Consider the following 23,234-nt stretch of genomic DNA (forward strand, 5'->3'; position numbering starts at 1 on the left):
TTAGCCATGATGATGCCACTGCACTCCAGCCTGGGCTGGACACAGCAAGACCCTGTCTCAATAAATAAATAAATGAAGTTGTTACACAGGTTTCTGTTCTAAAAAGGCAAGCATCACAAATTTGCTGACCTTCTCTCTGTTTTTTTTGTTTGTTTGTTTTTTGAGACAGAGTCTTGCTCTGTTGCCCAGGCTGGAGTGCAGTGGCTTGATCTCTGCTCACTGCAACCTCCACTTCCCAGGTTTAAGCAATTCTCCTACCTCAGCCTCCTGAGTAGCTGGGATTACAAGTGCCTGCCACCACGCCTGGCTAATTTTTTTTTTTTTTTTTTTTTGTATTTTTAGTAGAGACGGGGTTTCACCATGTTGGCCAGGCTGGTCTCGAACTCCTGACCTCAGGTAATCTGCCCACCTTGGCCTCCCAAAGTGCTGGGGTTACAGGCGTGAGCCACTGCACCTGGCCTTGCTGACCTTCTCTACGGTGACAGTGACTGTCTATAATATGATAGCTGATAGAGATATTTGAACAAATATACTTATTTTGTAAGGTAAACAGTCTCTTTAAAAAGTTTTATTGCATATATTTTAACTCGTCTTATTACTTTTTATTTTTATTTGTAATTAATTCTACAGAAACGTTGCAATGGTAGTACAGCAATCCCCATCACTCGCCTTCCCCTGATGTTAACATCTTTTTTTTTTTGAGACAGAGTCTCGCTCCGTCACCCAGGCTGGAGTGCAATGGCACGATCTCAGCTCACTGCAACCTCTGCCTCCCAGGTTCAAGTGATTCTCATGCCTCAGCCCCGCAAGTAGCTGGGACTATAGGTGCCCATCACCACGCCCAGCTAATTTTTTTTGTATTTTTAGTAGAGACGGGGTTTCGCCATTGTTGGCCAGGCTGACCTCGAACTCCTGACCTTGGGTGATCTGCCCACTTTGGCCTCCCAAAGTGCTGGGATTACAGGCATGAGCCACTGCACCCGGCCTGATGTTAACGTCTTCTACATGAACTAAGATAGTTGTACCATTTTACATTTCCGCCAGCAGTATATGAGAGTTCCACATTCTCACCAACACTTGGTATGGTCAGTCTTTTCCATTTTAGCCACCCTAATAGGTGGGTAGTGGTATCTCATTGTGGTTTTCATTTGCATTTCCTTAATGCCTAATGACATTGAGTTTATTTTCATGTGCTTATTTGCCATCCATATATCTTCTTGGTAAAGCGTCTGTTACATCTTTTATATATTTTTTATTTTGTTGTTTCTTATTGAGATATATATGAACTCACGTATATATTCTGGCTGTAAGTCCTTTATTACAGTGGTCCCCAGCCTTTTTGGCACCAGGAACCGGTTTCATGGAAGACAGTTCTTCCACAGACCAGGGTAGGGCGGGGTGGCAGGGGAGGATGGTTTCAGGATGAAACTGTTCCACCTCAGATCATCAGGCATTAGTTATATTCTCATAAGGAGCATGCAACCTAGATCCCTCACATGTGCAGTTCACAATAGGGTTCGGCTCCTGTGAGAATCTAATGCCGCCGCTGATCTGACAGGAGGCGGAGCTCACCCACTGCTCACCTCCTACTGCGCGGCCTGGTTCCTAACAATCCCTGGGGAAGGAGGGCACAGGGGCTGGCCACGAGGGCTGGTCTCCCAGCCTCACCCAGCTTGATTCAAAGTGGCTACATGTTTGTTATATTGGACTTTCCCTAAATGCTTTTGTTTGGGAAAAAAGAAAAAGAGCTCCTCAGCCCCCAAAAATAAATGAATAAATGTTTCATAACCACCGAATTCCAGTTCAGTTTCTAGAAGTGGTCCTGCGGGTGATTGGGTTGAACACTCCAGCACATAAATCTTAAAAAAGTAACATCAGGTTCTAGCACCTCCCTGGTTGCTCAGGAAGGTAGTAATTTTTCCCCACTCTTAACGTCCAGGTTCTTAGTATGCCTTCAGCACCCGCTTGCAACATGGACCACAAGTAACATAACAATGAGTGGGTGTCAAACACAGGCAGTCCTGTGGCAACCAGGTTCTGAGGATCACCTAGCGGGCGTGGACACGTGGTGATGTGCAATACGTTGGCAAGGTGAATAAAGATAGCTTTACTTCTTCAAAAACATCTGTTTTGACACAGGAGAATAACTGCTTTTTGTAAGACACTCGCGCACGGAAGAAAGTTTTTCAAATATTTTTTATCATTATGTGAGCTTTGTGGACGAAGCTGTGGTATCCCAGTCTCCTCTAGGGACAACCTGCTCCCCCATTCTTACTGACATGAAATAGTGAGGGAAGGGTGCCCACAAGGGCTGACTCAGGGGTGAAGCCGATGTTCCCCATGGCTGGACATTGCCTGAGGTCAGCAGTTTCCTCGTCAGTGAGGCCCTGCTAAGCTTCCAGAAGCATCCTGGGATGGCAATGAGGTGTTCCTGGAGAGTCCTAGAATTGCCGTGTAATAAATGCTACACTCTCCCACCACTTTCTGAACTTTAATAAACAAGGAGCCAAGCACTCTGGCTTTAGAATAGAAAAGGTCCCACGAGTGTCAACCACGTCCCATCCCTTCAGTCCATCTGCTCTCTGGCCCCCATGTTCGTGTCACTGGCTGAGTTGAGTTCTCAGGATAATTGATCTCCTGCAACAAAAGATACCTGTCCCCAGCTGTCCCAGAAGACACTGTGACCTTCAGGTATGCAGCTCCAGCAAAGGTGATCCCCATACATCTCTCCCCTCTCCCAGGCCCATGTGTCCTTTCTCTAAGACACCCCACTCCCACGCCCATGCTGTCACCCCCAGATTTGTCTTCAGGCCTTAGGGCTTTCCGGTCACTGCGGGCTGTCCTTCACATGTGGCTTTAAGGAGTAGGATCTGAATTGTAATCCACAGTTGGAGGGCACTTCCCCTTAGTAAATGGTGTGATCCTTTCCCTTTAAAAAGACAGAAAAAATTAAAAATGGAAGTGATCCCTTGGAAGGGAGTGGGCTCCTCAACCCTGGAGGGACACCCATAGGGAATGAACAGGTACCTGTTGGTTCTGCTTCACAGGAGATCCTACATTGGTGAGAGGCCAAAATTGATGACTTCTAGACCTTTCCAACAAAACAGCCTGATTCTAAGGATGGGATTATAGCAATTCACATCCAGTTCAGCTCATTAAAGCACCCAAGTTGGCTTGTAAGAACTTCAGGTATAAAATCATAGTGCCTGGAAGATTATCTAACCCAACCCTGAGAGAAGACCAAGGACCAGAGAGAGGAGGGAACTTACCTGAGGTCACCTGAAGGCCAGCATCAGGGCCAGAATGTAAGCCCTGACCTCAGTCCCACTTTCCCTCCACTGCTCCAGTTCTTTCCCATGAGCCCTTTGGAAGATGGCACTTCCATAAGAACCCCTTGCTGTGTGTGTCAAACAGCATCCACCAGCCCTTACGTTACACACTTATGTATCTGTTTGTTGTCTGTCCTCCTTAACAAGATGTGAACTCCATGAACGCAGGACTTGGACTTCTTCACTGGTATTTCCCCTATGCCTAGATCATTACCCATGCTTAACAACTATTTGTCAAAGGAGGGAGGACTCACCAGGGTAAGAGAGGTCATTCCCACCATCCAGTGGGTCTCCACGCCTCCTGTCTCTCCATTCCTTACCATGCCCACGGCCCCTGGCCCAGCCCCATGCCTCATTTCTCATCTCTACTATTGAGGCAGCCTCCTTGTCTCTATCCCCGCAACAGTCCATAATGCCATAAGTACGTTTATTAAACACAAGAATTACTTCCCGTTAAAATCCTTCTGGATATCTGGGAAAAAATATTTGCAAAACACATATCTGATAAAGGACTTATGCTTAGAATATCTAAGGAACTCAAAGCAGCCCATTTGTTTAAAATGTGCAAAAGATTTGAAAACACTTCACCAAAAGAAGACATCAGAGGATGCATATGAAAAGATCCTCAACATCTTGTCTCTGGAGAAATGCAAATTCAAACCATAATGAAATATACTATTAGAATGGCTTAAATTAGAAAAGAAAAACCCTGACAATATCAAGTGCTGGCAAGGATGCAGAACCTTTAGACCCCTCATACATTGCTGGTGGGAGTGCAAAATGGACCAGCCATTTCAAGATAGTTCAGCAGCTTCTTACAAAGTTATACACACACCCACCAAATGACCTAGAAATCCTACTCCTAGATATTTACCAGAGAGAAATAAAAACATATGTCTACATGAAGACCTGTATGTAACTGTTTATAGCAGCTTTATTAAAAATTCCCCAAACTGTAAACAATCCAAATGTCCCTCAACTTAGGAATGGATAAACAAACTGTGTCACAACCACACAACGCAATCCAACTCAGTATTGAAAAGGAGCAAACTATGATACAACAACAGCATGGCTGAATCTCAAGAGCACCGTGTAACATAAAAGAAAAAGATACAAAATTCTACATACAGATGATTCCACTTACATGACATTCTGGAAAAGGCAAAACTCCAGGGATGGTAGAGTTGCCAGGGTTGGCAGGGGGAGGAGTAGACTAACTGCAGATAGCACAAGGGGGATAGGAATATTCTATATCTTGCCTGAGGTGATATGTATGACAACTACATGCATTTGTCAAAACTCATAGAATTGGGCTGGGTGTGGTGGCTCATGCCTGTAGTCCCAGCACTCTGGGAGGCTGAGGTGGGTGGATTGCTTGAGCCCAGGTGCTCAAGAACAGCCTGGGCAGAATTGCAAAAGCACGTCTCTACAAAAAAATTTAAAAATTCGCTGGGTGTAGTGGTGCACACCTGTAGTCCCAGTACTTGGGAGCCTGAGGTGGGAGGATAGCTTGAGCCCAGAAGGTCAAGGCTGCCATGAGCCATGTTCACACCACTGTGCTCTAGCTTGGGTGACAGGGTGTTGACACTATCTCAAAAAACAGCAACGAAATCTCATAGAATTGTATACCTAAAGAGAATGAATTTTATTGCATGTGAGTTATACTATAATAAGTTCAACTTTAGGCTGGGTGCAGTGGCTCACACCTGTAATCCTAGCACTTTGGGAGACCAAGGCAGGTGGATCACCTGAAGTCAAGAGTTTGAGACCAGCCTGGCCAACATGGCGAAACCCTGTCTCTACTACAAATACAAACATTAGCCCGGCGTGGTGGCAGGTGCCTGTAATCCCAGCTACTTGGGAGGCTGAGGCAAGAGAATCGCTTGAACCCAGGAGGCAGAGGTTGGAGTGAGCCGAGATCGTGCCATTGCACTCCAGCCTGAGCAACAGAGCAAAATAAAACTCTGTCTCGAATAAATAAATAAATAAATAAATTCAACTTTAAAAAAATTTTGTGGCTTCTCAAATACAGGATAAAGTCCAAGCAGCTTAGCTATAGCCTTCTAGCCCTCTAAGGACTGACCGAACCACCTCTCCTGCCTTATTCTCCACTACTCCCTCTACACACCCCACACATCATTCAAAATGGGCCATTTAGTATTGCCCAGATAGGTCCTGAACTTTTTGCTTCCTTTCCTTCACTCATGCTCTTCCCTCTGTCCTAATTTTTTTTATCCTCCCTGGAAGAAGAAAAAGAACACAGCTTGGAGCCAGATGGACCAGAGATCCAATCCTATTTTGTGATTGTACTACACAGAGAGCAAAAATGGCCCAGGCCTTCATAGCTCTTTGTATTGGTGGCCTTTCCAATGTGACTTTGCAGCCTCTCCCATCAAGAGGTAGAGTCTACTCTCCCACAACCCCTGCCCCGCTCGAATCTGGGCTGGCCATGGAACTTGCTTTGGCCAACAGAATGTGGTAGAAATAATGGTGTGGCATTCTGAGGCTGGGCTGCAAAAGGCCTTGCACACTTCCTCTCTCAAACCCCAGCCTCCTCCATAGGAGCAAGCCTGGGCTACACCACTGAAGGCCAGAGTCCGCATGGAAGAGAGTCTAGTTGTTCCATCCAAGACCATCCCAGACCAGCCAGCCCCCAGCCAACCCATAGACTCATGAACAATAACAAATGGCTATTGTTTTAAGCCACTGAGTTTCTGGGTGGCTTGTTACGTAGAAATAGCTAACTGCTACAGTCAGTAACTCACTGTGGCCCTGGGAAAGTTACTCAGTTTCCTCATCTATATAATAAAAGCAATTATTACATACCTCACAGGGCTTTGTGATGCCCATGAGAGATGATTTTTTTTTTTTAATTGAGATGGAGTCTCATTCTGTTGCCTAGGCTGGAGTGCAGTGGCGGGATCTCAGCTCACTGCAACCTCCGCCACTGGATTCAAGCAATTCTCCTGCCTCAGCCTCCCGAGTAGTTGGGACTACAGGCACCTGCCACCGCACCCAACTAATTTTTGTATTTTTAGTAAAGACATGCTTTTACCATGTTGGCCAGGCTGGTCTCGAACTCCTCACCTCAGATGATCTGCCTGCCTCAGCCTCCCAAAGTGCTGGGATTACAGGCATGAATGACTACGCCCAGATGAAAGATGTTTATACAGAGCTGAGTACAGTGCCTGGCACACAGTCAACCTTTGATTAACAGTTGTTACCCCTTTCCAAGCCCAACTCTTATCCAGCTTTTGAGAACCAGATCAAATGCCACTTCTTCCAAGCAGCCCTCCCTGCTTGGAAGGCTCCAAATTCAGTATAATATTTACCTCCTCTGAACTCCCATAGTATTTCCTCTCTCCCCCTCCAATACACTCTATCCTCAACTGTAAGCAATTTGAAAAAACAGCCATAGCCTTAAACATAGGTATCCAGTACAGATGTATACTCAACGCCAGAAAAAGATGAAATGATCTGTATAGATTAGGGACAGAAAGTCTGTTCTCCTTCCTCCCAGGCCTCTGCTCCTTCCAACCATTACACACAGCCCCCTTCAAGGGTGATCCCAGCAGACTTCCTTGCACATTGTTGGCGCTCAGTAAATGTATCCTGAATTGAATCAGCTAAATTGGGGGTGGCATTTTCCCCCTTGGGGGCAATGAAAACATGCAGGAGAGTTTTGGGGTCTTCCCAAAGACTGGGGGCCACTACTCCCCAACCAGCGGGCAGGCACCTGGAATGTTAACCATCCCGCCACTGGGCAGGAGAGTCTGGCACCATGAAGAAGAGGCGCCTCACCCCTCCCACATGCCAGCAGTACCCTGCTGTGCAGTGCTGGGCTATGAAGAAGGAGTTGGATGGCAAGTCTTCCACGTAGACCCTGGCCTGTGAGACAGGCTTCATTGTGCCCATTCTACAGCTAAGAAAAGAGAGTTGTGCTTAGTAGCCCAGGGCCACACAGCTAAGAGACGCCAAAGTGGAGACTTTAAGCTGCATCTTCTCCTGATGTTCACCAACTTGTTGGAGCCTCAAACGGGCCATGTCAGGGTGAAAAGTCCATGCTGATCTGAAGGCCATCAAGCAGACGACACAAAGCGGAGTGCAGGCTACCTATGGGGACATGGGCTATAAATGCTGACGTCATTTGGGGAACAAAATATGCAACAGGAAGGTCACATGACTTGTTAATAGCACATGGCTTGTAAACAGAACCGCAGTCCCCTACCTCAATCTAGGACTCATTTTTTAAGGGTCTACTGTAATATTTCATAACCCCTGAAGGTTTCCTACCTGAGCAACTGGTAATTCAGATATGAGAAGGCAAAGGCAAGTCCCATCCTAACATTACATCTTCCAAGTGGCGTTTTCCAAAGATTTCCTCTCACGTCAACTGCACTTTGAAGAACGCTTACTGGCTGCTTGATTTGCAGGTATTCATCAGCAGAGACCAGACTCCTCCATCAAGACTCGGCCGATCCCACCCCACCTGATTCACCTGGCTTCGTTCTTCCATATCCCCTGCCACACCCCACCCTCCCGCTGCTCAGCCATCCCTGATCAGGCCAGGCTCGTTTACCCCTCACGGCCAGGCTGAGGATATTCCAGCCCAGAATATCCTCCATCTCTCCAGGCCACCTTTCCAGGTAGACATGGGCATTTCTGCCCCACATGCTTATGGCACCTGGCTGAGCCCTCCTTCATCTACCTGATGCTAAATCAATCCTTCCTCTCTGCCCCGTTTGCCTGAGACCTTCTGTGTTCTGACCCCTAGCAAATATCCACTAAATTCAATTAAATCATCAACCTTTTTTCTCCCCCACCCCCTACCCCCATCCAAGGCCAATGTTTCTCCCTGTGCTCAGGGTGATCACCCCTCCAGCCCAAGCAAAGAGCATGTTCCACCACCTCACAAGAGAATCTCTCCCTCCTTCCCTGCCCATCAGCCAGAAATATGCTCAAGTCCCTACCCCATCCACCCCCACCAGAAATACAGAGAGGAATAAGGAGAGGGGGACAGAGGGAAGGCAGGCGGGCAGGCAGGCGGGCAGGCAGGCAGGCAGGCAGGCGGGTGGGCGAGGGGGGAGGGAGGGAGAGAGGGAAGGAAGGAGAAATGAAAAAGTAGGGCCTTCTCTCCCCACTGCTTTCCCTTAGAGTTAAGCCCAGTTTCCCCTGGTGCCACACAGTCTCAATGGCAACCACCTGACTTCTGGGTCCCAGAGTAAACATGCAGAGGGGGTTGAGGGGAGAAGGAGAGGACTCCACATGCTGAGCTTCCTGAGTCCCTCTTTCCTACCCAAACTTCCAAATCTCACCAAAACAGCATGCACAAAGGGTAAAAGGAGAGTGATCAAATAAGGTCAGGTGGGGTAAGGGCAGGAAGATGGGTCATGGTGAAGGCCAACTATGCCTCAGCCTTCCTGGGTTCAAAGAGCCTTCCTTTCTGCTCTCATCTTCCAGAAAGCTTCAGGGGAAAGAGTGGGCAAAGTGTTCTGGACAGAGAGAGAGAAGTCCTCGGCCCCACCTGCCTTCATCCCTCTTCTCAGGCTGCCCTGTAACTCTGGGGAGCTGGGTGAGTGCCCTCCCCGTGAAGCTGGAGCCACTCTGGACCAGACTGCTGTCTGGTTCTCTTCTGCAGTGTCCTAGGAACCAGCAAGGTGCCTGGCACACAGTAGGTGCACAATCAATTTTTGAGAAATATATGCATCAATGCCGTTTACTAACAATGACTTTGGAAAATCACTTTTTCTCTTCAAACTTCAATACTCTCAACTGAAAACCACTGAGCGTAATCCTTACCCTTTAAAGCTATTGCATACAATAAGTACATACAAAATCACTTTGTCCGGCCAGGCACAGTGGCTCATGCCTGTAATCCCAGGACTTTGGGAGGCCGAGGCAGGCAGATCACTTGAGGCCAGGAGTTTGAGAACAGCCTGGCAACATGGTGAAACCTCCTGTACAAACATTACAAAAATTAGCTGGGCGTGGTGGCACGCACCTGTAGTCCCAGCTACTTGGAAGCCTGAGGTGAGAGGATTGCTTGAGCCCAGGAGGTCAAGGCAGTGACCTTGATGTCGGCAGTGAGCCGACATCACACCACTGCACTCCACCCTGGGTGACAGAGCAAGACTCTGTCTCAAAAAAACGAAAAACAAACAAACAAAAAAACCATCACTTTGTCCATTTTAAAGATATTCCAAGAATATAATAATTTATTACTGTCATTACAGAGGATAGACATTTATGATTTCCATTTCAGATTTCTGGATAAAGAATATGCCTTTTAGCTTCAAATACTAAAAGTATGCGTGCTGGAGCATTTAGGAGAAGGTGTACTCGTGGCTGCCATTTCCTTTGAACTTTATCAAAAATGAAAGATAATTAACAGATGGATAGACAGATAGGTAGAAAGATAGGTCATAAAGCAAGAAGAGTAAACCATTAGTGGTACAGGTTGAGCTTCCTTTATCTGAAAATCCAAAATCCAAATGCTCCAAAATCTAAAACTTTTTGAGCACTGACATGAGGCCACAAGTGGAAAATGCCACACCTCACTTCATGTGATGGGTGGCAGTCAAAACTTTGCTAATGCACAAAATTATTTAAAATATTGTAGAAAATTACCTTTAGGCTGTGTGTATATGGCATATATGAAACATAAATGAATTTCGTGTTTAGACTTGGGTCCCATCCCTAAGATACCTCATTATATATATCCACATATTCCAAAGTCTGAAAAAAAATCCCAAATCCAAAACAATTCTAGTCTCAAGCATTTCAGACAAGAGAGACTCAACCCATATGATCTGAGTAGTGGGTATACAGGTATACACTGTAAAATTCTTTGAATTTTGCTATATGTTTGAAATTTTTGTAATAAAATATCAGAGAAAGAAACTTAAAAGGAAAAATAAACTTCTGCCAAATCAGACAAGAAGTTTCTCATGAGTTCCTTTCATGGAGTTATCAGATCTTGGCCCATTTTATTAATTAATTTACTGACTCATCATTTAACAAATATTCACCGAGTTCCTTCTGTGCCTGCCAGCAAGACACCAGAGCTGGAAAATAGAAAAGTTCTGTATGAACTTCTGAAGTTGCCTGGAAAAATAATCAGGGAAGACTCCCTATTTAAGCAGCGCTATAGAGGGTGAATAGGAGGAGTTTTCCAAACAAAAACTATGGGAAAGATGTTTCAAGAACAAATCATAGGCCAGGCACGGTGGCTTACCCCAGTAATCCCAGCACTTTGGGAGGCTGAGGCAGGCAGATCACTTGAGGTCAGGAGTTTGAGACCAGCCTGGCCAACGTGGTGAAACCCCATCTTTACCAAAAATACAAAAATTAGCCAGCTGTGGTGGTGCATGCCTGTAATCCCAGCTACTTTGGAGGCTGAAGCAGGAGAATTGCTTGAATCTGGGAGGTGGAGGTTGCAGTGAGCCATTGCATCCCAGCCTGGGCAACAAGAGCGTGACACCATCTCAAAAAAAAAAAAAAAAAAAAAAAGAACAAATCACAGGGTGGCCAATGTCACAATGTGGGGAAGACAAAGGGAGTGGGTCAGAACCTGGCCTGGAGCAGAATTCTGATATCCACATGACCAGAGGTAGGCCAGACGGAGTAAAAAAGACCTTGCTGGAAGATCCAGAAGCTCTAGAAAGTTGGCTAGATGAAAAACCTGGCCCACTCATCAGTCAACCACATTTATGAGGCACCTACTATATACACAGCTTTACAGAATGGAAAACAAAAGGCTGCCTTTCCCACACATGAGTTAAATCCCAGGCTTCCAGGCTGGAAGCCCAGAACCCTGCAGTTTGCATGAAGAAGCAGGGAAGAAGGCAGCTTGGGCATGAGGGGTGAGAAAGATTAGCTGTAGCCACACATTCCAGAAGGAGACTTTATAACTCTCACACATGCACTCCCTTGCCTGGACCAAAGGCAGCGCACTGGTTGAGAACATGTTGTGTTTTGCCACCAAGGGCCTCCTCCCAACCTGGCCAAGGAGGTGAGGCTGAAGCACAGGGTCAGAGTCGGAGCCATGTGTTTCTGGTCCCTGCACTGCCTCTGTTCAGCTGTGGGACTCAGCAATCCCCTTCACCCCACCTCTCCAAGCATCATTTATTCACACATGAGATGAGGATGACAGGGCAGACAGTCACCCTTTGCATTGCTTTAGCACCTCTGTCATCTGCAGATGTTTACATTTTACACCCACAATCAGACTGGCTCCTGCCTGACCACCACTCTGGAGAAGAAGGCATTAACATGAAAGAGCTGTGAGGATCCAATGGGAGCTCCTCTGTTCATTGAGTCTCCATTCATTTTTATTAATTTTTTTTTTTTTGAGACAAGGTTTCACAGGCTGGAGTGTGGTGGCACAACCATGGCTCACTGCAGCCTCAACCTCCTGGGCTCAAGCAATCCTCCTACCTCAGCCTCCCAAGTAGCTGGGATTACAGGTGCACATCACCACACCCAGCTAAATTTTAAATTTTCTGTAGAGACAGGGTCTCCCTATGTTGCCCAGGCTAGTCTCTAACTCCTGACCTCAAGTGATCCTCCTGCCTCGGCCTCCCAAAGTTCTGGGACTATAGGTGTAAGCCACTGCATCCAGCCCATTTTTATTGATTCTTCACTCCAGCTTTATTTTTTTTATTTTGATTTTTTTTTGTTTAAACTTACAGAGTTGAATGATTGCTTCTTTTGGTTTCAGTCTTTTTTGTTTGATATTAAAACAACTAAAGCCATGAATTTTCCTCTAATGGGTGCTTTGACCATATTACACAGGTTTTGATCTATAGTTTCCATTGTAATTATGTCTAAATAGTCTGTAACTCTAAACTTGATTTTCCCTTAGACCCAAGAGCTATTTAGAAGAGTGCTTTCTACTTTCCAAGTACTTGGTTTTGGGGTTATCCTTTTGTGTTAACTTCTTGTTTTGTTGTATTATGTTTAGAAAAAGTAACCTAAAAATTCCTATGTAGGGTGTTAACTTAAACATTTTAAATGAGATTTTCTTAGAGATCAATTTTTATAAATGTTCTATAAGTATCTGAAAATAATGTGGAATAAAATACATCTATTCAAATCCTCCAAATAATTATTTATATATCCTTAGCTGTCAGATTTTCAGATAGGTCTATTAAGAATTCTCATTATTATTATGGGATTTTGTTACTGTTATTTTGGGTGTGTAAAAGTTCATAGTTAGGCTGGGCATGGTGGTTCATGCCTGTAATTCCAATACTTTGGAAGGCCAGTGTTGGTGGATCACTTGAGCCCAGGAGTTTGAGACCAGCCTGGGCAACATGGTGAAACCCCATCTACAAAAAATACAAAAATTAGCTGGGCGTGGTGGCACATGCCTGTAGTCCCAGCTACTTGGAAAGCTGAGGTGGGAGGATTGCTCGAGGCCAGGAGGTCAAGGCTGCAGCGAGCTGTGATTGTGCCACTGCACTCCAGCCTCTAGCCTAACCCTGTGTCAAAAAAAAAAAAAAAAAAAAAAAAAGTTCATGGTTATTATAATTTCTTCATGGATTTTTTATTGTTTACCATGATTAAATACTCATCTTTGTTCCACTTACCATTTTTGCCTTGAATTCTATTTTGCTTAGTGTTTGTATTACTACTCTTCCTTTTCGTTGTTGGTTACATTTATCTGATATATCACAGCCAGATGTATTTTTACATGCATGCCTTCCCCTTTTTTTTTTGAGATGGAGTTTTGCTCTTGTCACCCAGGCTGGAGTGCAATGGCGCAATCTTGGCTCACTGCACCCTCCGCCTCCCAGATTCAAGTGATTCTCCTGCCTCAGCATCCTGAGTAGCTGGGATTACAGGTGTGCACCACCACGCCTGGCTAATTTTTGCATTTTTAGTAGAGACGGGGTTTCACCATGTTGGCCAGGCTGGTCTCAAACTCCTGACCTCAGGTGATCCATCTGCCTCGGCCTCCCAAAGTGCTGCAATTACAGGAATGAGCCATTGTGCCCAGCCATGTCTTCCCCTTTCTTAAGCTCTCCATGTTAATTCATTTTTCATTTGACTGGAGTATATCCTTCAGTAATATTTTCAGAAAAATATGCATTTCATATATATCCCAATATTTGTGCATCTCTCATTTGCTTTGCACATGAATGACTGGTTGGCTACATAGAGGACTCTACAAAGTCCCAATTCTTTTCCTTGAGAATTATATAAACAGTGTTTTCTATCATTTATGTTTCAGAAGAGAAGTATGAAATATGCCTGATTGTCTTTGATTTAGATTGCAGGTTCAGTGTCATTTTAGATATGATACTAGCAAGATTTTTATTTTACCTTTGAAACCCAGAATTTTCACCACACTTTTCATGGACTGAATGGGTATATTAACCTCTCTCCCTCCTGAAACCTCACTAAAACAAAGTAAAGGAATAAAAATGTTAAGGCATGTACCCACAAGGGCAAAAAGAACAGGAGAAGCAGCAGGAAGAAAAAATATTTTGGAAGTTAAAAAGCAGATGGAAGAATGGTGACTAACCTAGTAGACCTAAGAAAGCTAAACCCCAAATCAGTAAAGGGTAAAGCTAAGAATCCCCCGACTCCAAAAGACTAAGGAATTGGCAGCACTAGGTACCCCTGGAAGTGGGAATGAAGATGAAACCGAAAGGGATCGGTCTGTATAATATCAGTTTGATAATCTGTATAATATCAGTTTCTCTCCCCCACTGTCTGCAGCCAGATGAGTGCCCTTCATTTAGCCTGGCGGAAGATTGGAGATTTATTCTCTGGAGACAGATTCTCTGTTCAGGATGGCACCAGGCATAGTTGAAATCATGAGTACCATATTTTTTTTTTTTTTTGAGACGGAGTTTCGCTCTGTCACCCAGGCTGGAGTGCAGTGGCTCGATCTCGGCTCACTGCAAGCTCCGCCTCCCAGGTTCACGCCATTCTCCTGCTTCAGCCTCCCGCGTAGCTGGGACTACAGGTGCCTGCCACCACACCCGGCTAATTTTTGTATTTTTAGTAGAGACGGGGTTTCACCGTGTTAGCCAGGATGGTCTCGATCTCCTGACCTTGTGATCCGCCCATCTCGGCCTCCCAAAGTGCTGGGATTAAAGGCGTGAGCCACCGCGCCCGGCCATGAGTACCATATTTAAAACAGGGAATTGGGCCAGGTGCGGTGGCTCATGCCTGTAATCCCAGCACTTTGGGAGGCCAAGGCGGGCAGATCAGCTGAGATCAGGAGTTCAAGACCAGCCTGACCAACATGGAGAAACCCTGTCTCTACTAAAAATACAAAATTAGCCGGGTGTGGTGGCACATGCCTGTAACCCCAGCTACTCAGGAGGCAGAGGCAGGAGAATCACTTGAGCCCAGGAGGCGAAGGTTGTGGTGAACTGAGATCGCGCCATTGCACTCCATCCTGGGCAACAAGAGCAAAACTCTGTCTCAAAAAAAAAAAAAATAAATAAATAAATAAATAATAAATAGAAAGAAAGAAAACCGGGAATTAAATAGAAGTTTAATCACTAAATATTGAGAACTGTAGCCTCTTCCCTTCCACTTAGATTCTAGAGCTTGGACAGCCAAGCTTACACCCCCCAGAGAGGGAAGCTCTAATAGTAGTGACATTGGGAGTTCACCCAGTGAAAACACCCAGCTTGATCATCCTGTGGTGGAGTCCATAATCAACAAGTGCCCCAGAGCCTTCAGAAGGATTTAGAGCTGGACAGGGATGCAGAGCCAAGCATCACCAGACATTCGAGGAAAAACCTCTGATACGGAAGACTGAGGCCAAAATGAACATACAGAAAAATGAGATTTGAAAAAAAATGGGGACAATGTCAAGCAAATAGTCTTAATATCTTCAAAAAGAATATATTAATCTTTAATCTTTTGAAGATATTTGTCTTAATATCTTTGAAAGATGAGAAAGCACTGCCTTCATGAAACCAGAGCATATTGTTATCAAAGGAACATTCAGAAGACAAAAAATAACTCTTAAAACGTAAAAAACTTTAAAAAATATGAATGCAAAAATGAAATTTTCAGTGAGGGAATGGCAGACTTTTTCTGGTCACCTGAAAACAATCAGCAGCTCAGAAGTGCTCAGGACAGAACCAAGCACAGGGCAGGTTTTTCGAATGAATCAGTCAGTGAAAGAGTGCATAAAGAAATCCTTCACACCTGTGATCAATCTTCTGTGCCTCCTGGCATAATTCTTCTGAGCCAGGAGGCCAAGTAGGGCAAGGGCTTCATGGACAATGCTGAACTTGAGCCTCAGAGAGAATCATGCCACAGCCTAACAGTCTTACACCCACAGGGACCTGCTGGTTGGCTTCAGTTTGGCAGCATTCATAAGACTTAGTTAGGCCTCACCAGGTCCCCCAGGGTATAAATTCTTTCATTTTTACAGATGGGAAAACTAAGGTCTGGAAGACAAAGGGTAACTCCTGGTTGGAGATGGGTCTAAAAGGGAACTCGTATTCTGTGTAGTTTATCTCAAGAGCTCTTGTCCTCTATTTGTACTATTTTTCTGATTATAAAACAATATATGCTTATTTTGAAAAACTCAAACATTTCAACAAGATAGAATATGAAAGAATCTGGTAACCCTGCCCTCTGCATGTAATCATGGCCAACAGTGTGGTGCTTAGTCCTCCATATTATGTTTTCTATGCATATGTCAATGCATTTTAAAATGGGATCATTATTATTCTATCTTAAAATGTATTTATATGTATCTTACTCTTTCAGATGAAGCTTATAATCAATTTATCCAGTTGCCCCCTCTGGCCCCATCAACCTCTTTAGGATTTGACTTAAGATGTGTACATCACAGGGAAGATTTAATATTTTTCCAATATCATGTCTTTTCATCCAGTTATTCAGGCATTCTTTAACATCCATTAATAAAGATTTCTATTTTTCTTCATTTATGCCTTAAATACACCATATTAAGTTTATCCCAAATGTATTTTATCATTTGTGTTGCTAATAACAATGGGGTCTTAGTAAAAAGAGCCCTTGAAAATAAAATCAAAAAAAAAAAAAAGAAAGAAAAGAATGGGATCTTGGCTGGGTGCAGTGGCTCACCTGTAATCCCAACACTCTGGGAGAGCAAGGCAGGAGGATCACTTGAGCCCAGGAGTTTGAGACCAGCCTGGGCAACACAGTGACACCCCGTCTCTCTACAAAAAATAGAAAAATTAGCCAGGTGTGGGGGCACATGCCTGCAGTCCCAGCTACTCAGGAAGCTGAAGCAGGATGGTCTATTGAGCCTGGGAGGTGGAGGCTACAATGAGCCATGATCACGCCACTGCAGCCCTGGGTGGCACCCCCACCCTGGATGGCAGAGCAAGACCCTGTCTAAAAAAAGAATGGAATCCTTTTTTTGCCTCAATTAATTTTCCATTTGTTATGGCTGCAGTATAAGACGAAAATATTCATTTATACACTTTGTTGCCTGTCTTTGCCTTCTTAGCTTTACAGTTTTAAAATTAACTCTCTTGGAATTTTTTAGTAAACACACATATCATTATCAATTGTAATAATGTTGCTCTTCCTTACCAATATTTTGTATTTCTTATTTATTTTTCCTGTCTTATTGCTTTTGCTACAACCTCCAAAACAATGTTAAATAATGCCAGTGACACAAGCATCCCTATCTTGTTCTTGACTTCATTGAGAAACCTCTAGTTACTCAATGTTTTTGGCCTTCTCTTTCAAAGCCCTCATCCTCCTCAAGCCTCAAAGGACCTGCTATTTCTCCCCCAGTCTCTATATAAAAATCTCTGTCTTACTAGAGGCTTTTGCTTGGGTCTTTGGCAACAGAGGGTGATTTAAGTAATTGTAGTTTCTCTTTCTGGATGTCGTGCATTTTAAGCCTCTGTAAAGAAATTTTTCCTTATATAAATAAGTAAAACAGAATTCTGCCAAAGCAGGAGCAGCTGCTAAGAGAAAAGGAAGCTAGCGTGTGCAACATGCCTCCAAAACAGCATCGACAGGGGCAGTGTACATTCACCTGTGTCATTCATTCAGTCCTCATAATGGACTCTGAAGGTGATTATTAGTTTACCCTCATTTTTCAGATGAGGGAAGTCTTCTCTGAGCAACTTGCCCCAGGTCACACAGCTAAGTGGCAGACATGGGATTCTAAGCCAGAGTTAGAAATCCTATAATTCTCACCAGCCTGAGTGTTGGATGTGTTAACAGTGGTGAAGGAGAATGCTGAACGCAAGAGAAAGACAGATGTCCAGGAGGAGAACACAGGTGTCCGGGGGAGAGTCCTGTGGGGATGGGGCACCCTTCCCTTCCTTAGAGTCTGTTGCTAAGCAAACAGCATATAGACTGGACTTTGCAAAAGAGCAGCTGAGAGGAGTGGCTCTGCAGGAGTCTGGGCATGGTACTTGCCCTAGCACCCCCAAATCCTCACATGGGTGTTGATATGTGGAAAGGATATTGCCCAAGAAGGGGAAGGACCAGATTCTAGTGCCAGCTCTGTCACTCACCAGCTGTGTGGCTTTAGGCAAGTTGTCCTCCTCTTTTCCTCTCTCTGGTCCTGGTTTTAACAACCCTAAAATAAGGCTAACTACCTTGACTAGAAAGGAGAAGAAAATGCTTTTGCACCCAAAAAGTGTTTCATTTCATATGATTTACCATTGAACAAGGCAGACGAATACATGCATTTATCTCTCCTCCCTCCTGCAACTCACTAGAAGTATAAAGGAATTTTTTAAAAATAGACAAACAGGAGGGGGGCTTCAAGATGGCTGACTAGAGGTGCCAAGCACTTGCCTCCTCCACAAAGAAGGACCAAAACAGCAAGTAGATAACCACACGTTGAATATAGCAAATGAGAGAACACTGGAATTCAGCATAGAACTCCTGAGGCATGGAAGGAGAAGGAAGCGAAGCAGCTGGCCTCGCCAGGATCAGCTCAGAGCCAGGAAAAAGTCCCCAGTGTGGAGAAAGGGTGAGCAAGAGATCCCCTGTGGTCCACATTCCCTCCACAGGCTCCTGCAATCCTACCCACAGGAGAGCCCTCAGGCCTTGCAGGCCCTGAGACTAATACAGGGGACTTCTGGGGGTCCATGTGACAGCATTGTTCCCAAGAAGGAGTTTGCACTGGGTCCTACCTATCCCCTGATACCCAAGCAGCTGCAGCACAGCACCATTTTGAGAGCCCAGTCCCCACCAGTCTACATCCTGCCCCAGAGCCCTACGGATCCTGTATCTCCAAATCCCTGGGGCCCTGCTGACGTCCCCTCATGTCCACTCAGACAGCTGCAGTGTTCCAATGCCAGCTGGACCCAGCAGTGTGGCCAGGTCCCTAGCATTCTAGCCCATGCAGTGTCCTACACCCTGGGGAATGGGCAGGGAAGAGCACTAAATAAGCTGACCTAGGGCAAAGAAAGCTGAAGTTTGTGCTCTCCAGAGCCTGAGAGCTAGCTGCCTGGATCCACTGCCACTAACAGCAACACTACCTCTTCCAGTGGCAGAGCTGCTGCACACCTGCACACTGTTCCAGGGCCCAAGGACAGGCCCACCCTACCTGAACTTTGGTGCCCAAACGTGCCATCTTGGGGCCTAAGAATCCACCCCCCCACTTGCCACTGTCACTGCCCATGTACACTGTCAGGGAGCCCTTAGACAGGCCCACACTATCTGTAGCCACTGCCACCAGGGCTTGTGCATGTTGTCCAGGGACCTTGAAGTAGACTAGTGCACCTACCCACTGCCCATGCATGCGTCTCCCAGGGGCCCAGGGACCTGCCTACTCAGCCTGCCATCACCACTGCTGGCACCCACTCACACACCAACCAGGAGCCTGGGAGTGGCCCCTCTTGCCCACCACTGCCACTGCTGGCACCCACATGCACTGCTCAGTGGCTAGAGTAGAAGTTTGGCCCATTGCCACTACTGTCACCACTGATGCCATGCATATCACCCAAGGGCCCGAGGACCCACTGGCTCAGCCCACCACTGCCAACACCAGCACCCAAACACACCACATAGAGGCCTGAGGACCAGCCCGCCCAGACCTGCCTGTGCGCCACTCACATATGTTAACTAGGGGCACAAGGACTGACATACCCAGCCCACTGTGCCACCACTGGTCCCTGAGGACTAGCCCACCTGGCAGCCCCACCCCCAGCAAAGCCTTGCCATAGCCTCTCCTAAAAACCACAGCCTAAGCCACTAAGAAACCCAAAGACACCACTGATGCTGATCATAGCTGAAGAAATCGTACAGAAACTACATTACTGCATCCACCCAGAATCAAAGCCAAAGTACCATACCCAACCAACACTATATATACATCTACAGGTAAAAGTAATTCCCACCAGGCATGGTGGCTCACACCTGTAATCCCAGCACTTTGGGAGGCCAAGGCAGGAGGATCACGAGGTCAGGAGATCAAGACCACCCTGGCTAACATGGTGAAACCCCATCTCTACTAAAAAATAGAAAAAAGTAGCTGGGCGTGGTGTCAGGTGCCTGTAGTCTCAGCTACTCGGGAGGCTGAGGCAGGAGAATGGTGTGAACCCTGGAGGCGGAGCTTGCAGTGAGCCAAGATCGGCGCCACTACAGTCCAGCCTGGGCGACAGACCAAGACTCCATCTCAAAAAAAAAAAAAAAAAAGTAATTCCCTATGAAAGACAATCATAAAATTGGAAAAAGTGACTGTTATACTAGATGCACACATATGAACACAGGGACACACACGAACAAGCAAGGAAACATCATACCTCCAAGGAATACAATATTTCTGCAGTAACAGATCCCAAACAAAAGGAAATCTATGAAATGCCTGAAAAATAATTTGAAATAATGATATTAAAGAAAATGAGATACAAGAGAAAACAGATAAAAATACAAAGAAGTCAGGAAAACAATTGATGATCTGAATGAGATTCAACAAAAAGATATCACTCACTAAAAAGGAAACAAACAGAAATCTTAGAACTGAACAATTCAATATAGGAAATTAAAAATACAATCAAGAACTTCAACAATACACTACCTCAAGCAGAAGAAAGAATTTTTGAACTTGAAGACAGGAATCTTGAAATAACTAGTCAGACAGAAAAAAGAAGAAAAAAATTTACAAGATTAAGAAAGTATATGTGACAGAACACCACAATGAAATAAAATATTATAATTTTGAGAGTTCCAGAAGAAAAAGAGATTGGAAAAGACATAGAAAACCTATTTAATGAAATAATAGCTGAAAACATCCCAAGTCTTGCAAAAGATATAGACACCCAGATACAGGAAGCTCACAGAACCCCAAATAGATACAATCAAAAGGGCCTTCTCCAAGATACATTACAGTCAAACTGTCAAAAATCAAAGACAGGTCAGGCATGGCTGCTCATGCCTGTAATCCCAGTACTTTGGGAGGCTGAGGCAGAAGGATTGCTCAAGCTCAGAAGTTCAGGACCTGCCTAGGCAACACAGTAAGACCCCATCTCTACAAAAAATAAAAAGTAAAAAAATATATATCTAGGCATAGTGGCACATGCCTATGCTCCCAGCTACTTGGGTGACTGAGGTGGGAGGATTGCTTGAGCCTGGAAGGTTGAGGCTGCACTGAGCCATGACTGCATGACTACACTCCAGCCTGAGTGACAGAGTGACACCTTGTCTTTAAAAAAAAAAAAAAAAAAAAAAAAGTCCAAAACAGCAGAAACCTTACAAGCCAGGAGAGCATAGGATGATTATTCAAAGTGCTGAAAGGAAAAAAACCAAAATTAACAACAACAACAACAACAACAAAAAAAAAAACCGCCAACCACAAATACTATACCCAGCAAAGCTATCATTCAAAAACGAAGGAGAAATAAATTATTTGCAGCACAAGCAAAAACAGGGAATTACTCACCACTAGACCAGTCCTACAAGAAATGCTTAAGAGAGTCCCACATCTAGAAGGGAAAGAACAACATCTACAATCATGAAAACATACAAAAGTATTACACTCCCTGGTAGGGCAAATACACAAATGAGAAAGAGAAAGTAGTCTAACGTTATCACTACAAAAACCCACCAAATTGTAAAAGTAAACAATAAAAGGAAGAAAGGAACAAAAGATATATAAAACAATCAGAAAACAACAAAATGACAGGAGTAAGTTCTCACCTATCAATAACAACTTTGAATGTAAGTGGTTTAAATTTCCCAATTAAAAGATATAGACCAGCTGCTGTCTAGAAGACAACTATCTGCTGCCTACAAGAAATTCACTTCACCTGATAAGACACACATAGATTGGAAGTGGAGGGATGGAAAAAAATATTCCACAAAAATGGAAACCAAAATAGTGCAGGAGTAGCTATACTTATATCAGGCAAAACAGACCTTAAGTCAAAAAAAAAAAAAAACATAAAAAGAGACAAAGAAGGTCATTATATAATGATAAAGTGATCAATTTATCAAAAGAATATAACAATAGTAAATATATATGTACTCAACACCAGAGCACTTAGATATATAAGGCAAATAATATTAGATCTAAAGGGAGAGATAGACTTCAATACAATAATAGTTGTAGACAAGACCCCACTTTTAGCATTGGAAAGATTATCCAACAGAAAATCAACCAAAAAATATGAGACTTAATCTACACTATAGACCAAATGGACCTAACAGACATTTGCAGAACATTTCATCCAACAGCTACAGAATACACATTCTTCTCATCAATACATGGAACATTCTCCAGGATAGACCATATGTTAGGCCATGAAACAAATCACAACAAATTTTTAAAAATCAAAATCATACCAAGTATCTCCTCAGACCACAATAAAATAAAACCAGAAATCAATAACAAGAGGAACTTTGGAAATTGTACAAATAAATGGGAATTAAACAACATGTTCCTGAAAGACCACTTGGTCAAGGAATAAATTAAGAAACAGGCCAGGCATAGTGTCTCATACCTGGAATCCCAGCACTTTGGGAGGCTGAAGTGGATGGATCACTTGAGCCCAGGAGTTCAAGATCAGCCTGGGAAACATGATGAAATCCTGTCTCTACTAAAAATACAAAAAAATTACTTGGGCATGGTGATGTGCACCTGTAGTTCCAGCTGCTCAGGAGGCTGAGGTGGGAGAATCATGAGCCATGGAAACACAACATACAGCAAAAGCAGTGCTAAGAGGGAGGAAGAATATAGCAATAAATGCCTACATCAAAAAAGTAGAAAGATTTCAAATAAACAACATAACAATGCACCTCAGGGAACTAGAAAAGCAAGAACAAATCAAACCCAAAATTAGTTGAAGGAAAGAAATAAAGATTAGAGCAGAACTAAACAAAATAGAGACTGAAAAAAAAAAACCCAATACAAAGGATCAGCAAAATGAAAGGTTGGTTTTTTGAAAACATAAAATCAATAAACATCTAGGACTTCTAGTACTATGTTAAATAAGAGTGGAACAAGACAAGGATGCCCACTATCACCACTCCTATTTAACACAGTACTGGAAGTCCTAGCCAGAGCAGTCAGACAAAAGAAAGAAATAAGAGGCATCTAAATTAGAAATGAGGAAGTTATAAATTGTCCCTCCTTGCAGACAACATGATCTTATGTAGAGAAAAACCTAAAGACTCCACCAAAACTCTTAGAACTGAGAAACGCATTCAGTAAAGTTGTCAGAATACAAAATCAACATAAAATAATTAGTAGCATTTCTATACACCAGTAACTAGCTGAAAAAGAAATCAAGAAAACAATCCCATTTACAATAGCTGCCAAAAAATATACCTAGGAATAAATTTACCAAGGAGGGGAAAGACCTCTATAATGGAAACTGCAAAACACTGATGAAAGAAATTGAAGAGAACACAAACAAATGGAAAGATATCCAATGTTCATGAACTGGAAGAATTAATATTGTTAGAATG

The 23,234-nt window shown here is 44.1% G+C and overlaps 1 protein-coding gene across 4 annotated transcripts in view; it reads right to left on the reverse strand.

The window, feature by feature from the left end:
- Positions 1-2,475: 2,475 nt before the first annotated feature.
- CIMAP2 (ciliary microtubule associated protein 2) overlaps positions 2,476-23,234 on the reverse strand; it is a 50,943-nt gene continuing 30,184 nt past the window's right edge. For 3 of the 4 annotated variants that reach the window (XM_024246455.2, XM_054534256.2, XM_054534239.2), the window contains one exon: positions 2,476-2,929. In XM_024246455.2, coding sequence (XP_024102223.2) covers positions 2,857-2,929 — 73 coding nt within the window. In that variant the 3' untranslated portion in view covers positions 2,476-2,856. The remainder of the gene's footprint in view (positions 2,930-23,234) is intronic. The other variant, XM_054534250.2, reaches the window with a different exon arrangement.

Source organism: Pongo abelii, chromosome 1 (assembly GCF_028885655.2).
Source record: "Pongo abelii isolate AG06213 chromosome 1, NHGRI_mPonAbe1-v2.0_pri, whole genome shotgun sequence".
In the NCBI taxonomy this organism is placed as follows: Eukaryota; Metazoa; Chordata; class Mammalia; order Primates; family Hominidae; genus Pongo; species Pongo abelii.